The sequence below is a fragment of the Heloderma suspectum genome, chromosome 8 (genome assembly GCF_057233095.1).
Source record: "Heloderma suspectum isolate Gila_16-S chromosome 8, 16-S_ref, whole genome shotgun sequence".
Lineage (NCBI taxonomy): Eukaryota > Metazoa > Chordata > Lepidosauria > Squamata > Helodermatidae > Heloderma > Heloderma suspectum.
Window position 1 is genome coordinate 549,743 of NC_139465.1, and position 20,230 is coordinate 569,972.

Here is a 20,230-nt window from a genome sequence, read left to right on the forward strand (position 1 = left end):
AACGACAAATTCCTAGCTAAGAAGAGTATGCAGCAGCGCCTTTATTCATGACTGGGATAATACAGTGGCCTGCCCAGGCCTGTTCGAAGGTGGGACGGCCTCTCCCCCACCCGCCTTTCCTCCTCTGCAGTCTGCTAAGTCACACTGAGGTCCCCTCGGCATCCTTCTTCTTATCTTCAGGTTTCATGGCCGGAAACAGCAGCACTTCCTGCAAGAAAGAAGGCACTTCTCAGGGCCTGAGACAGCCTCCTTCCCATGGAATGTTTCCCTCATAAAAAGGCCCCAGAGCCACCATAGCTTGATCTCTAGCTTCTTTTAAGGGATGTTACAGATTCAAACTGAATCTACAGAAATTAAACTTCCAGGTACCATGTTTTCAGCTGTACCAGATAAGATGTTTTCAGTTGGTTAGATCTCACAGGTACTTGTGCCAAAACACCAGCACTGGCTACACCTGCCATCATATGTGAATGCTGCATTTGCTGGTACAGAATGTGCAAAGCAGCCCATATCCTGCACAGGCAGCACACAGTAGTTGTCCTCTGTGTATCACAACTGTGCTTACCTTAATATTGTTTGAGTCCGTCAGGAACATGGTGAGGCGGTCGATGCCCATGCCCCAGCCAGCTGTGGGAGGGAGCCCATATTCCAAAGCCGTGCAGAAGTTCTCGTCGATAAACATTGCCTCATCGTCACCAGCAGCTTTTGCCTAGATGGGGAACGAAAAGCCAGGCCATGGTCATCCACCACGGGCATTAACTAACCCCTCCCCTGGAGGAGTTAGTTAAGGAGCAGCTCGTCAGAAGGAAGTTCTCTCCAGCAACAAAGGCTGCAAAGTCGTGGTCAAGGGGCACGCTGGCTGTCCAGCCCCCTTCTACATGCTCCTCTATTCTCTGGGTTGTCAGCCAGGGGACTGGCACGGCCCAAGGACCACTGGTCCCCACGGTAAAGGTAGCCTTCTCAGTGGCATCACAGGATGATTTTTTCTGTGTTTCGAACGTGTGCTCCACCCCCAAGCTGTGGTGCCTCCCCAGATTTCCGTCTGTTCCTCTGTCTCTTGAGATGGCAAATATGTTAACCCGGGAATGGCTACCTGAGATATGGAAGCCAGTGTCATCAAGCCCACTCAGAGCATGTCACAGAGAGAACAGCAGCAATAGGTTCAAGGAGGGAAAGGAGGAAATGCCTCAGAGGCATATTTCCTCTACTCCTAAACTCAGGAGTTACTTGCAGGAGAGAAGCATTACAGCAGAAAGCCCGCACACATGGTTCTCCCCTGGCCCCATCCTACCCCTTTCGATTCTCAGAACAACCTGGAGCCAAGAGGCAGTGATTAATTCAAAGCTGCCCTCAGCTCAGAAGCCCGGTCTCCTCAGTCGACACAGAACACCCACTGGACACATGGAGACGCGAGCAGGGCCACACAGGCAAAGGACTGATTCTGCTCCCCAGACAGTTCCATGCAGACTGCGATTTGGGATACAGCTGAGGGGACATAAAAACCCCACCCCAACCACTGGGTCTCCCACTTTCTCCAAGCATCTTATAATTCATTCATATTTGGGAGTTGGGGGGAGATGCTGTGCTTGGAGATGCTGCTGCAGAGTTCATCCCCCCACACACCTACAAGGCCTCGAGTGGGAAAGGGAAATGCAAATATAGCCAGCCACCCCTGACCCCCGTCACTGGTCCCTGCTATATGTCAGCCCCCTTCCCCGATACACACTATTGCTAGCGTCACACACTGAACCCTGCTGTGTAGTGGCCAGGATAAAAAGCCTTTTGGCAAAGCACGGCTCAAGTGGGCTCCTGCCCCGCCCCTTAGTAAGAGTTCACCTTGGCCTGATCTTCAAAGAGCTGGCGCTGGCGAAAAGGGTCGTTCAGCTCTGTGTAGGCGTTGCAGATCTCCTTCTTCATCACAAAAAGTTCAAAACGCTCCGTCAACCCCTGTCGAAAACGATGCCTGCAAAAATATAACAAGATGAGATGGCCGTAGTCCCGAGACCCATGCAATGCTGTTCCTCAAAGCTCCTGGACAACATGCCTCAGGTTTAAGGAAGGAGCACAACGCAGCAGAAACCTCCCCTGAATTCTACAACATGCATATACAGAAGCAGCAAGTCTGCAAAATTCATTCTATTTTATGGGGGAGGACAAAAAGCTCGAAACCCCACTCAGCTCCCCACCCCAAGAAATCCAGCTCAGTTCTTGTTTTTGAGATTCCTCAAGGTATTCTCCAGAAACAGTCAAACCCATTAAGGGTTAGCAACTTGCCTTCGTGTAAAACATTTCTCCCTTTCTGCAGGCTTGTGGAGTACCCTGAACCCTGACTGAGCCCTTCAAAATATATGTGGACATGTGGACTTCCAGTCAGAGCCATGTCGTCTTGGTAGTGACCTGCGGAGCTCCGCAGGTTGCTTATCTCAAACAGCTATGAGAAAGTTGAGAAACCTTTTAAAATTCCCCTGGAATTAAAAGGGGAATCTTACAGTACCATCCGGTTGAAATCTCAGAAGAACAGCTGCTTTTGCGCTGCAGCAGAAGGGCTGCAATCTAAGGTCAGTGGGCGGAGTATCATCTACTGAATGCTGTTTGAAACTCCTAGCAATTAGGAGACTACAAGACTGATGAGTTCCAAAAAATATTTGTGAATTTAAACTACCAGCAATATCTGGGGACTGGCACGTAAATCTAACTGTTTGTTTTTTCTGTGTCTGCAATTATACTTACTTGTTGTGCTTCTGGAAGTGGAGGATGGCAGTATCAAAGGGAAAAACAAAAGGTCTGGGAATGCCACCTACCCACCCCAATTGCTCCCCCAGCAAAGATTTCTAGAAATGCCGGAGGTGAAGAGGAGTTGCTTGCTTTGATAAAAACTATGTCTTTTCAGCTATCAGTGCAGTCAAAGAAGCTTGAAACAATCCAAGACTCAATCACTGCCCTCCAAGGGGCTGTGGATTTAAATTAATATCTCTCTTCAAAAAATGGAAACGAAGGTTAATGCGCTCAAAGATCTATTGCTCAGGAAACTGCTATGCAAGCATCTCACAATACTTTGCTCGAATTTCCCAATTGGAGGCTCTTACAAGCAGAGCAAACCTTTGTATTCTTGGTATTAAAGACGGCTGCTGATGTATGTTTGGCTGAATTTATGGATAAACTTTTGCATGAGTTATTGATTTTGCCATCTGATTTTCTACTGGATATTGAGCATGCATATCATGTTCCTGGTTCAATACGTGGCACTAAAGGGACTTCTGGGACTGTTGTTCAGTTTTCGCGAGTTTCTAAAAATACTATCTTCTGCATTTGGCAAGAGAACAAGGTGAGCTGCGGTGGGGACCAGCAAATGACAAGATTATCCTCTTTCCTGATTATACTAAAGAAATTGCTGACAGAAGGCGATTCACCAAAGCGAGAAGTTTGGCAAAGTAAAATAACCTGCAATATCATATTAAATATCCTGCTACATTTTGCATTCTTTTTGAAGGCCAGATGAAAAAGTTTTTAAATCTTGACGCGGCCGAATCATTTCTCATTGGTGTTAATGTTAAAACAAGGGAACCAACTTTCTCAGCCTCCTGAGTTGGGAGTTAGCCATTTTTACTGTTCCTCTGAAGTCTTGTTTGGGGTTTAGCTGATAGGCTGTCTGGGAAGTTTGCCAGATTAAATGTTTGCATATTTTTGTTTTCTTGCTCCTTTGTGTGTTATATTGTATGGGTGTATGTGGGTGTACACATAAAAATACATTTTTAGATATATTATGTAAAATAAATTGTTTTTATTTTTTACTTTTTATCCTTTTCTTAAATTTCTTCTTTTTTAAAAATTATCATTAATATTAGTATTACTATCATTATTATGGGATCATGATTATTATTTCTTGTCGGTTAAACTTTTAATGTTTACTAATATGTGGCAATGGAATGGTAATATATGGTTAATGGAAATGGATGGTTTACTCCCATTTATTTGCTATAAGACTGAGGTTATAACATTGAAAGACAAGGCTCACAGTTTATGGAGCAGCAGATTGAAGATTTAATAATACCTGCAATGTTTGGAAGAGTGTAGGGATGTACGAAAGTCACTTACCTTTTCGCAGGTGTGATTCACGTTGGGGGGAAGCGCTCCGTCCCTCCCCCCCCGGAATCCTCCCTGGCCGGCTCTGCTCCGCGGCGGCTCCACAGAGCTGCCAGCCAGGGCCGTCCACAGCTGGAGTTCTGGCCGCAGCTGAGCTGCTGCGGATGCAAATGGCGGCTGCCATAGCAGCCGCCATTTGCGTCCTGCCAGGCTGCCGTGATAGGCTATATAAGTATTTATGTAGCCTATCACGGTAAAGGCAGCCACACAAACAGCGTAGCGGCCGCCGTTTGCGTCCCTGCTCTTTGCTGTGATAGGCTACATAAATACTTACATAGCCTATCACGGCAGCCTGGCGGGACGCAAATGGCGGCTGCCATTTGCGGCTACAGCAGCCAGCCGAAAGACCAGCTGCCGGAGCCGCCGCTGCAGGTAAGTTTCGTTCCAGGGGGAATTCCGCGGGGTGCCATTCCACCACGGGTTTCAGGGGCCGAATGCCAGTGCATTCTGCCTCACTGAAATCCGTGGCAGAATTCTCCGCCATCCCTAGGAGAGTGCTGTATAGGTACAATTTGCAACTGGCCTTATATTTGGATATTTGGTTTGCTTTCAGTGAAGCTTAGATATAATCTTGGGGGTTTCTTTCTTTCTCTTTCCTCATTTTTTTTTCTTCCCCAGAATACTGTAACGTTGGAAACTGCAGATTTTGACTATGTTGTTGGTATTGTTTATTTCACTTCCAAAAATAAAATAAATATAAATAAAAAAACCAAAAAACATGTGGACATGTATGCACATGCTCCCCAACACTTGCACCCCCTTCTCCCCTGCTTACCATTTGGCTAGGGGGCTCATAATCTGGGGGTGATCACAGATGAATGTGGGGTTGATGCATGTGACTTCCAAACATTCACCAACCAGCTGGAAAACAAGAGAGGGGGAGAGAGCGGGTGCCTTCAGACAGTTTCTTTAAACAGCCCCTCAGTCTCAGAAACAGCACAACATGGCCAAATCATGTGAATCCTTTTCAGCACCTCATACACATCAGTCTCCTCCAGAGAACTTAAGCAGCTCCCTGGCATGACTTAAACTTTGGTCTAGGGGAGAACATAAAAAAGCAACCACAAGGTAATGGTATCAAGGCTGCCCACAGGGCCACTTTTTCCAGAGGAATCAACCCATCATTGCCTTTCCATAAACTCTGGACATGAAGCACCCAGGAGCAGGGCCCTTTCTCAGGCCCCTCTTGCCTGTCTCAGTGGCCTTTGGGAAGAGCCATGCTCTTTGTCTGTGTTAGGGAGCCTTGTGAGGGCAAAGTTTGGGATGCCCAGCTCAGCTAGCCTGGCTACCTTTTGAAGAGACAGGATGGCCTAGTGGGACCCCATTTGGGGCTCCTCTTCACAAAGGGAATTAACAGATTACAAAGGAAGCCACCTCCATCTCGTCTTACCTTATCAAGCAGCCTGGCTGTAGTCCGAGGAGCTGGGCACTCCACTCCTCTTTCCTCGCAGACAACATCAAAGAATTTGCGTGTTTCTGTGTACACAATGGTGGAGGTGTTAGTGAAACTGCTGCTTGAAATCCTTTCCCTAGTCTGAGGGTGGGGAGGGCTGGAATCGCTCCTATTTCCTCCATCATGTAACACAGTGATGGCAACCAGTGAGAACAAAGCGAAGGGCACAACTGCTGAAGTCAGAGACAGCAGTGTCAATATAGAGCCAGAAGAACCCAAAAGCCACAAACTACCTGCCTTGCTCGCAAGTCTACAGGAAAGACTCGGAATTCAGCACCACACCAATCACTACACACACAGAACAGCGGCCCAGAGATTCGGGGGGCAGAGCCTAACACAGAGCCTGTAGGGGAGGCTCAGCACCTGATATGGTGTACTGGTTTTATTGTTTTAAGTGGCCGGGGGGGGGGGGGGGGCTTGTAAGCCAAGCTGAGAGTCTTTTCGACTGGAGAGGGGGATATACATTCTCAAAACAAAACAAGGAAGCTGCTGCTAATAAAGAGGAAGTAAACTTCTTCTCCTCTCACCTTCTGTCTCAAACTGATCCGTTGCAGGAAGTTTCACTCCTAGGACTCGCTCCAGCTCATCCACCATACTGATCTTCCGGAAGGGTGGTGTGAAATCTATTTCATATGTCTGGCCCTCTGGGCCTTCAGGGTGATATGTTACCTTGTAGCTGCCAGTGATGTGTTTCACCATTCCTGCAAGCAGAGAGCTTCACTTTACCCTCGCTCACTTGTTTTCTGCCCAGGGTCTCACACAGATCCTTGCACCCCGTCTGCAGCAACTTTAACATTTTGGTCACCAACCTGAAACCATCTGTTCTGTGATCTCCATCAAGTCATGGTAGTCTGCATACGCCATGTAAAATTCACAGGTTGTGAATTCTGGGTTGTGGGTTAAATCAATGCCTTCATTCCGGAACTGGCGCCCAATTTCATAGACCCGGTCCATTCCACCAACCACCAGTATCTAAAATAATCAAGCCAATTGGTCCCACTCACATTGTAAAGACACATCTATTTTGCACTTCAATTGCCCTTAGGAGCACAGACTACCCAGTCTGAGACAAAGACTTAAAGAGCTCCCACCACCACCACTCCTCCCCGCACCTGCACAAGAATAAAGTCCAACCACAATATGTGCCCCAGATTGCAGGCCTCACATAATTCAACAGAAACTGCTGAGAACCAGACCAGGTTCTATTTGTGTGATGTCAAAGAGTGAGGATATCTCAGGCTTTGAAGAAAACGTTGGGATATCTCACATCTGTACACTAGGAAATGACACTTGCATTCCACCAGCTGAGATGCTGGTTCCTGGCTGCAGATGGAAGTGTCCCTCCCCCTAAATCCAGTTCTGAGGAGACCAGGAAAGCCCCACCCCACCATTCTGTCCTATGGGGGGCTTTATTTGCTCTGTGCTGGAATGGTGGCAGAAGCACCATATTTTGGCTCCTAGGTGCAAACACGTCTCAAGTTTCCAGCAGTCAACCTTCCAGGTGGCCTAGAACAGGGGTGGCCAGAAAGGCGATCGCCAGATGTTTTGGACTTACATGTTTAGACAGAAAAAAAATCCTACCACTCCCAGCATTCCCCAGCCAGCATGGGTGGCTGGGGAATGCTGGGAGTTGTAAAACTTTTTTAAAAAAAATCTGAACATGCATAAGATAGTGCCCTTAACCATTGGCTATGCTGGCAGGGGCTTCTGGGAGTTGAAGCCCAAAACATAAAAGAGATCTACATTCTGCCCACCCCTAGCTTAGAAGAACCTCAACCATTTGGGGGTATACTTTAAGAACACTATTTTGAGAGAGAGATGTACAACTCACACACACGCTTCAAATTTCTATAGTAATCTGCTTACTATCAATTTTCAGTTGTCTGAATTTCTTGGCATTTCAATATACCCATGAGGGAGGGAGGGAGACCCACAGCCTCCCAAACCTTTTTTTCCTATGTTATCGTTCCTGGTTTTGCCCATCCTCTCATGTGCAGTTGCAGGGGCGGGGATTTACCAGACAGGTTTAGCCAAGGCCTCCCACTCTGGCATTGTTTCGCTGAACTAATTACTCAAATCAGGTAGGAACATCCATAATTTTCTTAGCTCGTGCATTAAATACAGACACAAAGGGCTTACAGGGCAGCGAAGTCTTTGGGTATATGTGTACTAGTCCAATCAAGTGAGCAAGTTTCACCCTCTGCCTCCTTGGCCTAAGAGCTGTTCACCTTGTGGTAGAGCTCGGGCGCTATTCTCATGTACAAGTTCATGTCCAGCTCATTGTGGTAAGTGATGAAAGGCTTTGCGACAGCCCCGCCAGGTACGATGTTCATCATGGGAGTCTCAATCTAGTCAAAGAACAAACAAAATAAACCCAAAACTCTGTGATGCATCAGCTCCCTCAAGTCACACAGTTGCCCCTCCCCCACCTTCAACGGCCTGCCATACGGGAGGTTTGAGGCAGAGACATCAGAATGATCATTTGTGAGAGGGGAGAAGAAGGGGCTCTGAGCCCAAACCTCCAGAGGGTTCAAGTTTCATGGAAACAGACTAGCAGAGACAAAAAGTCTGCAAGTGCAAGGCGGGCGTGTAACCAAGAAAGACCATAGAGTTTATTCAAAACGGGAGTGGACACCCTGTACAGGGTCTAGTGACACACCAATGAACTGATGCAAATTTAGGCCCTGCCAGAGACCCACTATTCTATACAGTATGTCTCAAAGCATGTGTCTAAAGCATCAGTCTCTCTGCTTAGAGAGATAACTGTGTCTCCCCCTTGGAAGAAAAGGCTGTTACATAAAACCATCTGTGCAAAATTACGTTGTACCGAGGACTGGATTTTATATTTTCAAGAAAGAGAACTGCCAATTCAGCCTAAGTTTGCCAAGCCAAGGCAGGATTTTCTTCCTAACCCCACAGAAGTGCTGCAAAAGGGATTGTTCCTTGAGAAATCTGCAAGATATCATGGGATTTTAAAAAAGAAAAAACCAAGAACAATGCACTCACCTCCAGAAAGCCCAACTCATCTAGGAAGTTTCGAAGGTATGTTATCATCTTTGCTCGGACAATGAATTTTTGCCTCACAAAATCATTAAGAATTAAATCCAGGTATCTCTGCCGAAATCTGGTTTCCTGAAAACAGCAGCAAGTTTTAGAACATAAAACAGACTAAAGGAAAACTGAAGTAAATTAGATACTCTCAGAGGCTGTCAAGCGAGAAGGCAGGAGAGCAGCAACAAGTATGATACCTTGTCTTTGAGCCCAAAATGAAGATGAGGTAGCATGTGGAGGCATGGCGAGAGCAGTGTGATTTCGTAAGGAATGATGCTCAGTTCTCCTTTCTTTGTCTTGCCAGGGCTCCCTCGAACCCCGATAATGTCTCCACGGCGAAGCTTGTTGTTAACGTGCATATATTCTTCTTCAGATTTGTAGTTTCTGAAAAAAAAAGTTTTTAAACATGCCTTTTTTGAAAGAACTTTTCTTAGCAAGCATTTCCCCATCACCACACATGAAAGCAACAGATTCAGTGTGACCTCTTCCACCCATTGTCGCCTCCTAAAAATTAATCATCCCGTGCCTTTAAAAATAACAAAACATCTACTAGCCCATACTGGGGGAGAAACAGAACCCATTTCAATCTTGCATTTATTTGCAAGACTCACAGGGAAAATCTTGCTCTATGAACTTGCCCACAGACAGTAGGGCCACGAAGGCCACTCTCAGTTGATAACGAGGCCACACTGGAAGCCATGTTCCAATTTCTTCAGACTATTTGTATGCACACCACACTCACAGCACCTATGTGGTCTGAGAGAACAATATCTGCCATACCAGAATAAAGAGCACTGAAAGAGCTGCAGTGCCACAAGCAAAAGCATACTCAGTAACGTACACTGGGAGCAAAGGACTATACAGTGACATGAATAGGTGTTGTAATAGAGCAGCAACACAGTCATGCAGGGAACAATTTCCTAAGAGCTCATATCACTACATCCCTCTTTGCAACACATGCCTCTCTCTTTGCCCACCCTAACCCAGAAGCCCCTGGGGTTCCGCTGTCTAGTATGGTTGATGGGACATAACAGGATGCCACTCAGGATACAAGATTAAGCTATTCCGGCCATGAAAAAAATCCCCAAACCATCAACATTATGAAGGATGCAGAAGTTTATAATACAGTCTACAATAGGGATGGTGCCCTCCAGATGTTTCCGACTATAATACCCATCAGCTCCAGTCTACTATAACGTTCGACAGCCAAATTATATTGATACTAATAAATAGGCAATAGCTAGTAAGCTGGCATCGGAAAATCGCAACTAGCATGAAGTGATCCAAGAAGAAGAAAAATACCCAAAGCACAATAGTTTACACATTCTGGCAACTGTCACATATGTTTAACACAGGGGTAGGCAATATAGCACCCATGGCCACGAATGTGCCCCCAGACACCTTCTTTGGTGCCCACTGAGACACCCAACTCCTCCCAATTTTTAATTTAAAAATATTTGGTACCTGAGATGGCTTCAAAGCTAAGTGGGAGCCTCTAGTGGCTGCCATCTTAAATTGTCCTTTGTGATTAGCCAGCCCACCCATGGCAGCCATTTTACAAGTGCACCCAGGAAGTTTCTCAAATTTCCAAGTGTGCCCATGGGCCCAAAAGGTTGCCTACCAGTGGTTTAAGGAGTCATCCAGAAAGAGGTTGTCCATTTGAGACAATCCTGAGCCCCAAAATCACGGCATGCTTTCATTTTCATGTTCTTTCTGCCTTATATCCAGGACTCACAGAGGCAATCCTTAACTGCTCTTTTTATTAGGCATTTAAGCAATGTTTACCTGGAGTTTGCCATAACTTGCAACTTAACTCCCTCCCCACGAAGATCGTAGAATATCAATTTCCCTCCAGAGGCACGTTTTGCATGGATCCGACCTAAATGGCAAAAGTTACATACAAAAGTGACAGTAGTATGACGAAAGATTTTGTGTGATCACAACAAAGATGCAAGTTTCTTGGCCAAAGAGCAGGACCAAAACAAGAGCAAAGACATGCCTCAAAAGTGATCAAATGCAGTGAGAAAATATAGAGGGGAATGGCAGCAGGTCACATGCAGCCCTGTACCGAGCCCTTACCATAGACCAATCTTCCAGGATCTGGAGCAACTAAGGGCGCAATCCTATGGGGATAGTCAGCCACCTCCAAACTTGGCAGCGGCCGACTAGCCAATGCAGGGCAGACGGAGCGTGGAGAGGATTCTCTCCTCCACATTCTGGCTGCCCTACATTTGCGGCTAGACAGCTGGTTTCAGCTGTCTAGCTGGGATGTGTTGGAGCGGGGGGGGGGGGGGAGGCTGGATGGTGCATAGGAAGCGTCATAATAATGCTTCCGCAGTCCCCTCCCCCAAGAACGCTCCCTTTTCGCCCGCTCCATGCTGCTCCTACGGAGCATGGAGCCAAGGATAAACCGCACTGCCTATGAGACAGCAGGGGAGGGAGGTTTCAGAGAACCGAGTTCAGAGCCCTGGCTCTAAGCTCAGTTCCCAGAAACCGAAAAATCCTATGGCTGTCTGGACACTGTCTAGTGGCCATAGGATTGCACCCTAAATTGCAAAGGCAGTTCAGAGAGACATCCCCAGGACCCAGCTCAGTTTCCATCATGTTCCTTCAGCCTCAGGTCAAAACTAAAGGCGAGGGTGCACAACCCATGGACCCCATGCCACCACCAAATTCTTACCCACCCAGGAGTGGCTGGTGTGGCTGTTTCCAGGCCACGAGAAGTAGTGCTGCCAGTCAGGCTCATATGGGGAGGTGGGGAGAGAAGGCTTTAGCATGTGGCACCTGCCCAGGCCCGATGCGGCCCTTGGGGCTGAAAAGGTTGTGCGCCCCTGTCTGAAGGGCTCTGTGAAGCCTACTGCAGTTCCACTGCTTTGCACAGGAGGAGTGCAACATCAGTGACAGTTCTTCGCTAGCCTTGCAAACTGCCCCACAGCGCTGGACAGATTCCTTCATAGACTCCACTGTAACAAATGGGGTGGGGGAAAGATGGGTCACTGCTTTCCCAGGACACCAGGTGAGCCTTTACCTGCCACTCTCACTGTAATGTCACTCAGATGATCCCCTGCCTGTAGGTGGCCATACTTGTCTATGAAGTCTGTCAGGGCCAGATCCACGTGGAACTTATGTGGGTAGGGATCTTCAGAGGTGCCCTTCAGCTGCTGGATGGCCTGACTGCGAATCTTGTAATATTGCTGCCAGACACAGGAGAGAGACGAGGAGGTTTGGCCAGGCCCCAGTTAGCCTATGTCAGCCAGGTCTTCCAGGAAACTTGTGTGACCCAAGACTGCAACAGGAGCTGCAGCACAACGAGGCAGTCAACGCCTCGCTAGCAACGGCTCCATGGACGGGGCCACTTGCGAGCAAGGAAAGGCAGGGGGCCGCCCCTCCGGAAGCCCCCTCCCCCCCTCCCCCCCTCCGGAAGCCCCCTCCCCCCCTCCGGAAGCCCCCTCCCCCCCTCTGCCTGAAAGCTCAGCTCTCCTTCGGGACGCGCCTCGAGAGCAGCAAGCCCTTGGCAGAAGCGCCGCACTGTTTAGTCGCCGGCTTGGGCGCCCCCCGGGGCGGGACCCGCCAGCAGGCGCCCCCGCTCCCACAAGGCGGGCGGCCTCCCCCCGCTCGGGCGGCGGCTCACGTTGGGGTCGAGGCTCTCCTCGTCGGCAGGCGCGCAGTCGGGCCCGCGGGCCGAGGCCGGCGGGAGCGCCTCGCTCTGCTCCTTCTGCTTCGCCTCCTTCTCGGCCACTTTCTTCTCCGCCTTCAGGCGCCGCTTCTGCTCGCTGAGGGAGGCACAGGCGGAGGGGCTCAGCGCGCCGCCAGCCCGGCGCGCCGCCAGCCCGGCGCCCCGCGCCCCTCGCCCCTCGCCGGCCACCCACCTCGGCTGCCGGCCCGGGGCCGCCCTCTCGCCGCTGCAGCGCCGCAGCGGCCGCGCCCAGGCCGGGCCGCGGCCGCCCAGCAGCCGGCCCAGGCCAAGCGTGGCGGCGGCGGGCGCGGCACTCACTTCTTGCTGAGGCGGGCCGCGGCCTCCGCCGTCGTCGCCCCCGCGCCGGGCGTCGCCATCTGGCCGGCCGGGACGCCAGGAAGCGGAAGCCGGCGCACTTCCGGCCGCGGCGGCGCGCCCGGCGCCCCGCCCGACGCTCCGCCCAGTGCGCGCGGCGGCGCAGACCCGTCGCCCGCGCCTGGGGCGCGCGGAGTTCCGCCGCCTCTCCTGAGCCCGGAGCGGCGGAGCGGGGCGCGCCTGCCCAGCGCCCGCCAGGCCCCTTCGCCCGCGGCGGCGGCGGACGATGCCCGCGCCGGGAGCGCCGGAGGAGGCCTCCGCCCCGCGGCCGCTCTTCCGGGAGGACGGCGGCGGCGGCCTGCGCTTCTACATGCGCCCCGGGGCGGCCAAGGCGGAGCTGGCGCCGCTGATCCTGCGCGAGGGCGGCCGGCTGTGCCGCGTGCAGGAGCCCGGCGCCGTCCTGCTGGCTCGGCCGGGGGAGGTGCCGGCAGGAGCCCCGGGGGACTTCGTCTCCACCTGCTACGTCACGGACTGCGTGGCCCGCAGGGAGCGGCTGCCCCTGGAGCGCTACCGCCTGCAGCCGGCGCCGGGCCGCCGGGCCGCGCGCCCGGCCGCCTCCGAGGGCCGGGCGCCGTTCACGGCAGCCGAGGACCGAGCCATGGCGCTGTACGTGCGCAGCAAGCGGCGGGGCGCGCCGGCGGCCGCCACCGCCGGCACGGCGCTCTGGAAGGGCATGGCGCAGGCGCGGGTCACGCCGCACCCGTGGCAGGCCATGCGCGACCGCTACCTCAGGCAGCTGCGGCACCGCGAGCACCTCCACCTGTCGGCGGAGAGCCCGCGGCCTGGCCCTGCGGGCGCGGCTGCTGCTGGTAAGGGGCAGCCCCAGAGGCCAGGCTGGGCTGCTGCCTGGAAGGAAGCGGGCCCAGCAAGTTCGCCTGCCAGGGCTGCCGCCACGCCCCGGCCGTGCTGGGCCGGGCTGTCGGTCTGTGCTGCAGCAGCTTCCCCGGAGCATCTGGGCCCAGCCCTCGTTCCTGTCGCACAGGCTTTCCATACGCACGCATGCGCGCACACACCTGTCAGCGATCTCTTCTCTCCCCGGCATCCTTCCCGCAGACTTCTGTTCCTCACTTCTTTTTCTTCCTGGCGCCCATCCATTAGCCACTCTTCCTCTGAATTGCCTGCTCCGTGGGAAATCTGCTTTCCCCTCAGGGGCCCTCTTGCCTGTTTAGCACAGTTCCTCCTGGCTTGTGTGTGGGTTTTCTCTAGCCAAACTGACCTTTTGCTTCTTTCACAGAAAGTGGACTTTTTGCAGTGTCAGATTATCACCTTTGCTTCCGCCAGTTTGCTCTTTCCTGGCGTAAGGGTGGGCAAGTCTCTGGCCTGCTTCTTAAATTCTCCCTGGCACTGTTCTTTTTGAGCTTGTGTGTGTCAGCTGGGGGAGGCCACAAGGGCATCAGAACAGAAAACTTTGGTTTCTTTCTCCCATCTTTCAAGGGTGGAAGCCATTGCACTTCTCACTGTAGCATCAGCAGGAGGGTGGGATGGGAAAGGTAGCTTGAAATCCCTCTGTCTTTAATGCTTGCATATTTGTCTTTAACAGCCTCACAAAGTAAGGAAGCAATGGGTCAGAGGCATGTAGCAGGAGGATCAAAGGCACAGAGCATTTTCCAGATGGCCAACAAAGAATTTGAAGACCATGAGGTACAGATGCCCTTGTATGGGGTGGCACTGTATGCTTCAGCATAGCTTGCAGATTGGCTTAAAGCAGAATCTGGTGGTGTTTATTTGATGTTTTAGATCTTGGCCATTGGTACACTTGGGTTGCTTCCACACCAGCCGTGCCTCATTAATGCACTTTTTATGGAGAATCTATATAACTGTTGCCAACCTGTTGCGTTCCAGTGTTTTCCATGTTGCTCTCATGTAAGGGGGGACACGATAGAAATGTACAAATTATGCCTGGTGTGGAGAAGGTGGAGAGGGAGCCATTTTTCTCCTTCTCATAATACTAGAACCCAAAGGGGTCATCCCATGAAGCTGACTGGTGGGAGATTCAGGAACGATACATAGTCAAACTATGGAATTCGCTACCTCAAGATGTAGTGATGACCAACAATTTGGATGGCTTTAAAAACAGATTGGTCAAACTCCTGGAGCAGAAAGCCATCAATGGCTACTAGTCCTGATGGCTTTATGCTATCTCCAGCATCAGAGGCAGGATATCTATATACACCAGTTGCTGGGGAACATGGGTGGCGGGGGGTGCTTTTGCACTCATGTCCTACTTATGGGTTTCCCATGGGCAGCTGGTTGGCCACTGTGCGAACAGAGCACTGGACTAGATGAACCCTTGGTCTGATCCAGCATCAAAGCTCTTCTGATGTTCTTATGTTCATCGCACCTGAAAAGGGCTGTTGTGGAGCTGGAGAAGGTGCAGATAAGGTCAACCAAAATGGCCAAGGGGGTAAAGCAACTCCCCTCTGAGGAAAGGTTACAATGTTTGGGGCTTTTTAGCTTAGAAAAAAGGCAAGTAGGGAAGGGATATGATAGAGGTGTATAAAATTGTATGTGGTGTGGAGAAAGTGAATAGGGAGAAAACTCTCATAATACTCAATGGGGTTATCCATTGAAACTGAATAGCAGGAGATTCAGGACAACCGACAAAAGGAAGTATGGCTACTAGTCTTGGTTGCTATGTGCTACCTCCAGTACCAGAGGCAGTGAGCCTATGTACACCAGTCGCTGGGGAACATGGGTGGGAGGGTGCTGTGCCCTCCTGTCCTGCTTGTAGTTTTCTGGTTGACAGCTGGTTGGCCACAGTGTGAACAGAATGCTGGACTAGATGGACCCTTGGTCTGATCCAGCAGGGCTCTTCTTATGTTCTTACGAAGTACTTCTTTACACATCACATAATCCATCAGAGGACCAGACCGCAAATATCTGATAATCTACAGTTGCATATATATGCAACCTCCCCGCTAAAAAAAAGCAAAATAAAGGACAAAACAGTGTTGTTTGCCTTTTGCATTCATAGAATCATAGAATAGTAGGGTTGGAAGGGGCCTGTAAGACCAACGAGTCCAAGCCCCTGCTCAGTGCAGGAATCTAAGTCAAAGCCGACTTTTTGTAAGCTGCCTTGTGTCCTAGTACTGGGGAAAAGGCGGGGTATAACTAGATTAATAATAACAACAACAACGCATGCTTGACAGATGGCTGTCCAGCTTCATCTTGAATGCCTACAGTGTGGGAGAGCCAATAAACTAAAAGGGGTAATGTGGGGCCATTTCTTTTGAGACCCATTTTCTAAGAAATATTTTATCTTTCCTTTTTGTCTTCCTTGTCTTTACCATATATGTGGCATTTAGCTATGTGCCTTGCTTTCCCACTCCCCATGACTTTTGAATCTTTATTGTACAGCAGCAGAAAAGGGGCAAGCAACACTGCTCTGAACTCCATCAACACGTAGCCCATTCAGCTGTTGGATGGATTGATCCTGACGTGTCCTAAATCATTTTCCTTCTAGGGAGACTGTGAGAGCCCTGGCCCTGAAGAAGATGTACCACCAAAACACACACCACTCAAGACCTCCAGTGAGGCAGCACCTCCTAGTCCCAGAGTCAGTGTGCTTGAGTTGGCACCTGATGCGAGTTCTGTTGTGCCCCAAAGCCAGCTCCCAGGCCAAGAGCCGCCTTTGGGTCCCTCTGTTGCAGAGGTGGCCATGGCAGTTGAGGACATGGAGCACTTCATGGGAAAGTTCAAGATGGACCTGGCCACTGTGACGCAAGCGTTTCTGAAGAACAGTGGGGAGATGGAGGCTGTGGCATCTTGTCTGCAGACTGGGCAGCGAGCAGATGGTTTCCCTCTTTGGAGCAGGCAGGATGATGTGGACTTGCTGAAAAGTGAAGGTGATTTCAGAAGCAAGCTAGTAGCAAAATATGGAGCAGAAAATGTGACTAGGCGCATGGCATTCAGGAAAAGTTAGCTTATGGCAGGAGTGGATTGTGGGGCTGCCCTGGCATAGGAGAGGAACAGGGTGCTGCCTTCTTCCTAATGCACCCTTTTGTTCCCAGCAATCTGTCTGCTACAGCCTGGCTGTACCTTTTGTGCTATGAGCTGACAGTCTTTTTGGAGGCCAGCACCCTTCTGACAGTCTCTGCCATGACTGAAAATGAAAATAGCAGTTGTGGCCAAGACACTTCATCTTTCTGCTTCCCTTCTGTTTGTATACAAAGCCTTTTTTCCCTTTGGGAGGTTCTTAATCTTGATTGCAACTGTTGTTCTTAATCATGATTGCAACCGTGGCAATAAACCTCTGTAAACCTTTCCATACAATCCTCTGCTACCACCCTGTTTCTGTATTAATAGGCAAATGCATTTAAAGTGATCTCACATCTTTATCCAGAGCATGAGCAGCAGCTGTGGCAAGATGTGTACACTTCCCTGTGCCCAAGACTTCCAGATGTAGCATTTCTCATTCATTACATTCAGGGATTGACAGATTTTGGCGGGCTTCATAACCAGCTAAAATGTGTCATTGCCTGCCTCTCCCAACTGTAGGTGGGCTGGTATCTTTCCTCTGACATCACACTCAGAAAAAGAATGAGGGATTCTCACACTTGCCAGAGCCAGGAGGAGGAGGAGGGACATTCTGCCTGGCCAGCAGCTGTGTGGATTAACTTCTCCACTCCAGTACTGACCAGGTGTTGCGCTTTCCCAGCTCGCTGCACTGGCCAGTTTCTTCTGCCCTTTGAAGTCTGGCTGAAGTTGATCTTGTGTGTGGCAAAGGCAATAGCAGTCAACAACTGTGGTGCAGGGCTGCCATTCTAGCACAGGGATCTTAAAGATAAAACAGTAAAAGAATAAAAAGATTAAAACACCATATTAAAAGTATGCTTTTTAAAAAACAGAATGCCAATAGAAAACCATGACTGGTCAATTAAGGAATGCCTCCTGGAACAGTGCTGTCTTCAGGAAGCGCTGGAAACAACACTGTGTTGGTGCCTGCCTAACCTCCAGGGGCAGGGAGTTCCAAAGAAAGGGGGCTGCCACACTGAAGGCTCTTCTCCTGGTGGACTCCAGTCAGGCCATAGGTCTATGGTACCACTATATGGAACCACCACAGACATCCCTGCAGTGGTGAACACCCAGTGTAATTTGTTTGAGAAATAGCCCTTGTTCTGGTTCAAGCCATAGGAGATGGAGTTGAACCTCTTGATAAACTGCAGTTCAGCGGTTTCACCTTGGAATCCAGCCTTCCACAACCTGGTGCCCTCCAGATGTCTTGGACAATAATTCCCACCATTCCTGACTATTGGGCATGCTGGCTGGGGCCGATTGGAGTTGTAGTTCATAACATCTGGAGGGCGCCAGGTTTCCTAGCCCCGTTAAGATCTGTCTTTAAAGTTCCTTTGTTCAAAAATGGCCACTTTAAGGTCAGTGATGGTATCCTAGGAGATTGAGACGTTCAGTCACTGGTTTTGGAGCACTGCTGTTTCTCATGTCAGATTTAGGCCCATCTGTTCTTTTGTATAGAGACTGGACTGTTTGCCCTATGCAGAATGCAGTAAGGCATCGACAGCCGATGATACATTAAAAGATGAGCAGGTGTATGAACCTCGAACGTTGTGCATGGCGTTATTAGTTCCTGAAATAGTGTTGCCAGAGTAGATCTGGAGACAGAGTTGGCATCTGAGTCTGCCAGAGGGATTGGTTCCAGTGTCTGTATCTCTGTTGTTGCTGGAAAGCAGCTAGATGTGCTGACAGGCGGCACGGGCTGTCCCTAGGCAAGTACAGGCTGACCACCCAGGGGCTGGGACAGGGGAGGGCCGTTGACCAGGACAGGCTCCAGACCACTGACGGTTTCTTCGTGTTGTTTTAGCTGGAAACTAGGTTGTTTTCTCCTCTGGGTTTGTCCTGTAGTAGATTATTCCAGGGTACCAGTCTGGCCTCATTTATATGTTTTCCACTTCACTAGGTATTGTGATCTAAGGAATGCTGGATTTCAGTCCTTAAGTTGAGAGTCTCTTTCTGAACAGTGTGAATAAATGTTTGTTGTATCATTGCACTTGGCTGTAGGCAGTGGATTCTGTGGTGTGTTCGAGGTGGAACCAGGAAGCATGTAAGTGTGTGCAGTAGTCAATAGGTTTACAAGATGAGGTAATGCTTATGGATTGGATCCAGGACCTGCCTTCTGTAAGAGGAAAGACTCTGCTTATGGGAGTTCCTTCCACTTGATTTTGGGGGATCCTCCCTCCCCCCATTCACTACAGATCACCCCATTCAGCAAGGTCTCCTGCTTTTTTAAAACACACACACACAGAAAAAACTCAGCCCTTACAAACCACATCCTTCCCAAACCATCTACCCTTTGTCTGCTGTCCACCCACTGAATAGAGGATCTCCCCTAAATAGGTCTCCCATTCACTACTCCCTGTAGTCCTTCTTAAATAGCAATCACCATCCTCTGGGGGGCCAATTGACCTACATTCCCAGCCACTGGAAGCTAATGCTGATGAAGAGTTCACACACAGCTGCCCTTGCTTTTCAAATGACGCCCTCCAATCAGATTGGCTTTAGCACCAGTTGGGCCTATCTATATACGGAGGCACGCTTGCGAGGGAGCCAGGTATCCAAGAGTGAGGAGCCCCAGCAATGAAGTGTCTTAGCCCCAGTGACAAAGCATCAGCAAACAAGAGAATTAAGCAACTGTGCAAGTTTAGCAACAGGGCAAGGCAGCCAGGGCCGTAGACTCTTCCCTCCATACAGTAAGTAACTGTAAATGAATAACTATAACGAAATTCCCCACTTTCTCGTAGTAAACAACTAAGTTTTTCAGGTAACACACGCACAAAAACCCAGTTATGAAGGTAGAAAGCCAGCAGGGGGGTGGGGGCTATCCAGTGTAGAAGGGGAGGAAATAGGCCATATGGGAGAACATGATAGCCTATCAAAGGGGCCAAAATGCCATAGTAAAATATGTACATGCCAGAGACATCTGGGGAGGGACACCATGTATAGATGTTTCTATGCAAATGCTACAAGCCTCCAAGCAAAAATGAGAGTTGGAGTGCTTGGTTTTAAAGGAGAACCTGGATATAGCGAGCATTACAGAAACCTGGTGGAATGGAGAGAACTAGTGGGCTACAGTCATCTCTGGATACTCTACTGGAAGGACAGGAAAGGGTATACTGGGGAGGGGTTGCTCTGTACATCAAAGAGGGCATACTGTTGAGTGGACTAGAACTCCTAAAAGGGGTAGGCTCTTCCACAGCAGTGCTGTGGGTGACAATACCAGGCTTCAAAACTAATTTAGTGCTAGGACCATGCTATCGTCCCCCAGACCAGAATGCTCAGAGTGACCTTGAGATGGAAAACGAAATCAGGGAGGCCTCCAAACAAGAAAGTGTTGTTATAATGGGTGACTTCAGTTATCCCCACATTGACTGGACAAATGCATGTTCCAGTCATGACAAAGAGATTACATTTCTTGATGCCCTCAATGACTGTGCCCTAGAACAGCTGGTAATGGAACCAACCAGAGGGGAGGCGAACTTGGATTTAATCCTAAGTAATGTTGCCCAGGGGGCCGCGGT

The 20,230-nt window shown here is 49.9% G+C and overlaps 2 protein-coding genes across 3 annotated transcripts; one reads left to right on the forward strand and one right to left on the reverse strand.

The window, feature by feature from the left end:
- Window positions 1-13: 13 nt before the first annotated feature.
- KARS1 (lysyl-tRNA synthetase 1) lies at window positions 14-12,718 on the reverse strand. Its single transcript, XM_084812496.1, has 14 exons — window positions 12,642-12,718; window positions 12,279-12,420; window positions 11,676-11,841; window positions 10,433-10,526; window positions 8,845-9,031; window positions 8,603-8,728; window positions 7,825-7,944; window positions 6,406-6,568; window positions 6,124-6,297; window positions 5,534-5,619; window positions 4,919-5,004; window positions 1,837-1,963; window positions 566-709; window positions 14-208 (listed from the first exon to the last, which is right to left on the reverse strand). Exons 1-14 carry the CDS (start codon window positions 12,698-12,700, stop codon window positions 140-142), a joined length of 1,743 nt encoding a protein of 580 aa, XP_084668622.1. The 5' UTR covers window positions 12,701-12,718; the 3' UTR covers window positions 14-139.
- A 67-nt stretch (window positions 12,719-12,785) lies between these two features.
- TERF2IP (TERF2 interacting protein) lies at window positions 12,786-18,701 on the forward strand. Of its 2 annotated transcripts, XM_084812512.1 has the most exons (4): window positions 12,786-13,161; window positions 13,381-13,507; window positions 14,239-14,339; window positions 16,162-18,695. In XM_084812512.1, exons 1-4 carry the CDS (start codon window positions 12,925-12,927, stop codon window positions 16,618-16,620), a joined length of 924 nt encoding a protein of 307 aa, XP_084668638.1. In that variant the 5' UTR covers window positions 12,786-12,924; the 3' UTR covers window positions 16,621-18,695. The 2 variants fall into 2 exon arrangements, with proteins under 2 accessions (XP_084668638.1, XP_084668636.1); XM_084812510.1 differs by having other exon boundaries at window positions 12,786-13,507; window positions 16,162-18,701.
- The last annotated feature ends 1,529 nt before the right edge of the window (window positions 18,702-20,230 follow it).

Coding starts and splice junctions, on each gene's coding strand:
- KARS1 (XM_084812496.1), bottom strand. CDS start 12,700: ATGGCGACGCCCGGCGCGGGGGCGACGACGGCGGAGGCCGCGGCCCGC. Junction 5,620..6,123: donor GGATCAGTTTGAGACAGAAG/GTGAGAGGAGAA, acceptor TTGTGTACACAG/AAACACGCAAATTCTTTGAT. Junction 1,964..4,918: donor ATGAGCCCCCTAGCCAAATG/GTAAGCAGGGGA, acceptor ATATTTTTGCAG/GCATCGTTTTCGACAGGGGT.
- TERF2IP (XM_084812510.1), top strand. CDS start 12,925: ATGCCCGCGCCGGGAGCGCCGGAGGAGGCCTCCGCCCCGCGGCCGCTC. Junction 13,508..14,238: donor TGCGGGCGCGGCTGCTGCTG/GTAAGGGGCAGC, acceptor TGTCTTTAACAG/CCTCACAAAGTAAGGAAGCA. Junction 14,340..16,161: donor AAGAATTTGAAGACCATGAG/GTACAGATGCCC, acceptor TTTTCCTTCTAG/GGAGACTGTGAGAGCCCTGG.